The sequence below is a fragment of the Azolla caroliniana genome, unplaced genomic scaffold, assembly GCF_043228905.1.
Source record: "Azolla caroliniana isolate FFs.n. ecotype wild unplaced genomic scaffold, voAzoCaro1.0.p SCAF_17, whole genome shotgun sequence".
Classification (NCBI taxonomy): Eukaryota; Viridiplantae; Streptophyta; class Polypodiopsida; order Salviniales; family Salviniaceae; genus Azolla; species Azolla caroliniana.
Genome location: NW_028230452.1, coordinates 10,939,060 through 10,942,828, shown reverse-complemented (window position 1 = coordinate 10,942,828; position 3,769 = coordinate 10,939,060). Strand labels below are relative to the sequence as shown.

At 43.1% G+C, this 3,769-nt stretch overlaps 1 protein-coding gene across 1 annotated transcript; it reads right to left on the bottom strand.

Annotated features, from left to right (window-relative positions):
• Nucleotides 1-629: 629 nt before the first annotated feature.
• LOC147853113 (putative carboxylesterase 16) lies at nt 630-3,310 on the bottom strand. Its single transcript, XM_087333671.1, has 2 exons — nt 1,852-3,310; nt 630-1,375 (listed from the first exon to the last, which is right to left on the bottom strand). Exons 1-2 carry the CDS (start codon nt 2,991-2,993, stop codon nt 838-840), a joined length of 1,680 nt encoding a protein of 559 aa, XP_087189797.1. The 5' UTR covers nt 2,994-3,310; the 3' UTR covers nt 630-837.
• Nucleotides 3,311-3,769: the final 459 nt, after the last annotated feature.

Below are 3,769 nucleotides of genomic sequence, written 5' to 3'. Positions count from 1 at the left end.
CATTGTTGACCATTTGTAAATGTCTACACTTTAATTGGGTGTTAAATGGATCTACTTGAGAGGAATCCACCACTAACATGTATTGGATATTATTGTCTTACTTGCAAGTGCCTCAACACTAATCACATTGACTTAGTAGGACATTGTAACTCCTTAAAAAAGGAAAAGTGAATGGCCTTGTGATCAAGCTTATTTGTTTAGAAAAATGGTTGTTAGGCATGCTTTTGAAGAGTGGAGTGAAATGGGAAATGGACGAATCATGTGGTGCAAGGTGATCATCAAGTTCATGAAAACAAAAAAAAGCATCAGTGGAACATGCATTAAGGAGGTCCATACGACAAATCACGCAGTCGACTTCTTTACAACATGCCATGAAAAAACGAAGAAGAGGATATCTACGTTTATATAGTGTACGCTGCATAGTTGAAGTGCCCAAATCCTAAATTTTTTTGCATTCTCCGGACATGTCTCCCAAACAGCAACATGAAATTTCTAAAGTTACAAACCCGTTCTGAGAGACAAGAAAGACCCCCCAAACATGTGTGTGTGTGTGTGTGTGTCTGGAGAGAGAGACACACACACACACAACAGATGGCACATTTTTCAAAGAGACAAACAATGAGTTTGGGGCTTAGAATTTGGAATTTCTTATTAGAATAAAAACGAGAACAGATCCAAATAAAGCCTAAAGGAAGGATGGGTGGAATCATCCCAAGACTGGATGGATTTACACATTATTATGGAAACTCGCATGCATCTTTGCTTGAGACAAGCAAGGCAAAGAACATCCTTTACATGATGATAATAGATGGTGGGTTAACCACCATGTTTCTGTGCCTAATAGGAGAGCTCATGACCCTTTTGGGATATATATTTCTTAACCCATATGGTCATGTCTTCAGCACAGGCCTCGGCCTGTCTTGACTTCACTAGCATGTCCAGAGTTGCAAACTCATGGACTCCATCCTTGTACTCTAATACAGGGGCATCAAGGTTAGCCTTCCTCAGAGCTTCCGAGTACGCAATGGCTCGCTCCTTCATCCAGTCGAGCTCCCCTACCACTGTCAGTGTTGGGGGCATGTGTTTCAGTGGTGGCTCCCTCCTTTCCACTAGTGGATTTGCCACAGGATGATCTAGATTCAAATCTTTCTCGCCAAACAAAAGTTTCCATGCCATAATGCATGTAGGTCTGTCAAAGAAATAAGAGTTTGCGAGCTTGATCTCTGATTGTGTAGGCACGGAACCAATGAAGAAAGGATACATGAGAACTTGTGCAACCACTTTTACAGGCTCAAGCAACCTTCCTGCCTGAACTGCCTTCCTTGCAACAAAATCGGCAATATTTGCTCCCGAGCTCATGCCTAATAGCACACACCTGGGGGGACGGGGGGGAGAGGAAGAGGAAGAAACATCTCATGATTCAGATAGCCCTTCAAACTCAAAAACCCGGGTGTTTGCAACAACACATTATAAGCTAAAACACAATGTGAAACACTTGACCTTTATACAAGACTTTAGTTGCCCCCCACCGCTTTTATCAAACTAATTCTTGCTTATACATACATATATATATATATATATATATATATATATTAATGATCTTAACACATTAAATCTGTATATTTCAAAATGTGTAAACATGAAGGTGTAGTGGTAGTACTTGTGCTTCGAAGCCATATAAGATCATGACCTGTAAGTATCTAGACGGAGGAATGTTTTACTCATTATAAGAAAATCAATGGGTGGATGTTTCCTTCTTTTACTTTCTACAAACCCAAGGATCGAGAATGATAGATAGTGTGTCACCTTATTATGCACGCAATGTATTTAAGATAACATATAGCTTAATACCTCGATGGATCTGCGTGAGCTGCGAGCCATGATTCTACTACCATGGATCCACTGAATGTATCGATCAATTCCTTCTGGTTTGACCGTCTCTTTGCAAAGGACCCTGACATAGATCGGCGGAGCAACTTGCTACACTCTGCAAGGTTTGCCTGCTTGGCTAGCCAGCTCAATGCTTCAAACCCATCATCAAAAGCTGCGGGATACTTATGCTCTAACGCGAGGCGGTAACCGACGGCGATCACGATTGCATCACATAACTTCGCCATTCGTCGGCAGAAAAGATCGTTGGCTGCTGAATCTTTGCTTCCACATACGAAACCCCCACCATGAAACTGCAATATAATGGGAAGTTTCTTGTGATTGTCCACAGCCAAGTCTGGAAGGTATCCTTTATAAGTAACAGAATCTCTGCAAGGTTTGATGTCTGAGGGTTTGATGTAGCTGTTGGCAAAAGGGCAATGTGCATCATCATCATTATCATCATCATCATCATCATCATCATCATCTAGTATGGCTCCAATGAGTTGGTTTTCTTCCTCAATATTCTGAAATGTATCTGCGTTCAAGCTTGCATAACCCAGCCTTCTTCCAATGGACCTCCTCCTCAATATTTCACCTCCCCAGCTACTACTCAAATCCTTCTTCTTCTTCTTCTTCATGCGCTGCTGCCCTCCATCACTTCCACGGCTTGACATAGTTTCATGGGGGGAGGGTTTCAGTTGTTGCAATTGGACACTATTATTCCCTTCTTGGGCAGCGGCACATTCACTAGAAACTTCCTTCTTCTTCAAGTGCTGGAAGAAGACGGCCGCTGTTGTTGTTGTTGTTGTTGTTGTTGTTGATCCCTCCTCCTCTTCCCGGGCCTGGGGGAGGGCAGATTGAGGTAGGAAAATTCTCAAAGAGATCTTGGAGAGCGTGTCAATGTTCATGTCCTTACTTGCAACACCATCCACAAAAGTGGCATGCGCAGGGACTCCATCCGCAGATCCACAGACATGGGCAATCTGCTCATCTTCTCTGGACGACGTTGCCACCCATTTCTCTCCGGAACCACCACCAATCTTGCTGCTCTGCTTCTGAAGCTTCTGCTTCAACCGTGTCTTGAAGTATGCGCTGTATAACTTTACAGCTACACTTGGCATTTTCTCCCCGCTTCAAAACCATCTACAGTAGAGCTCCCATATCTGCTTCATGTATGTATTGGAATTTGGGAGGGATAGGTTGCTTGATTGCTTCATTCATCCAAAGAGGTAGTGCGTGTATGCTTACTTGAATGTGTGTCACTTGAGGGCTTGCTTAAAATTGGGTACTCATCCTTCGTTTACTGTTAGGTTCCTATAGATGATGAATGTACCTTGTCAAACATTGCGATCTGGAGCTTTCCATGCGAGCTCACTCACTCACTCACTCAATCTCTATGTTGTATGTGTGCGTGTCTGCAAGCCCTGTCTGTCTCTTCTGCTGCTCTCGTCTTGGTGGCTGTCATCCTTCGCTCTTTTTTATTCCTTTCTCTCTCTCCCCCCTCTTTCTTCTCGTGTCTTTGTTTCTTCTTCTCTCCTTTTTCTGTTTGTTGCTTTTTCTTTTTACTACGGAAGGAATGCTTGCCTGCCTGCCTGCCTGCCTGCCTTTGCATAAATGCCTTCTTTTATGGATGGGTTAAGTAAAGTGTTTTCCTTTTTTCTTATTTTTGGTTTGGGTGGGTGCTTTGCCTTCTCCTTTTTGTTGGATTTTGCCATCGGTACGAAGGATCGATTCAACACGCTAGCGGAATGGCAAGGGGGGCAGGGTTCATTTCATAATGATTAAAGAACTAGGTGGTAGTAAATATGTGTGTGTGTGAGAGAGAGAGAGAGAAAGTAACAAGTATATGCCTATGGCTATAAGGGGGACGTTCGTACTGGCGGCCTCACTTGCAAAA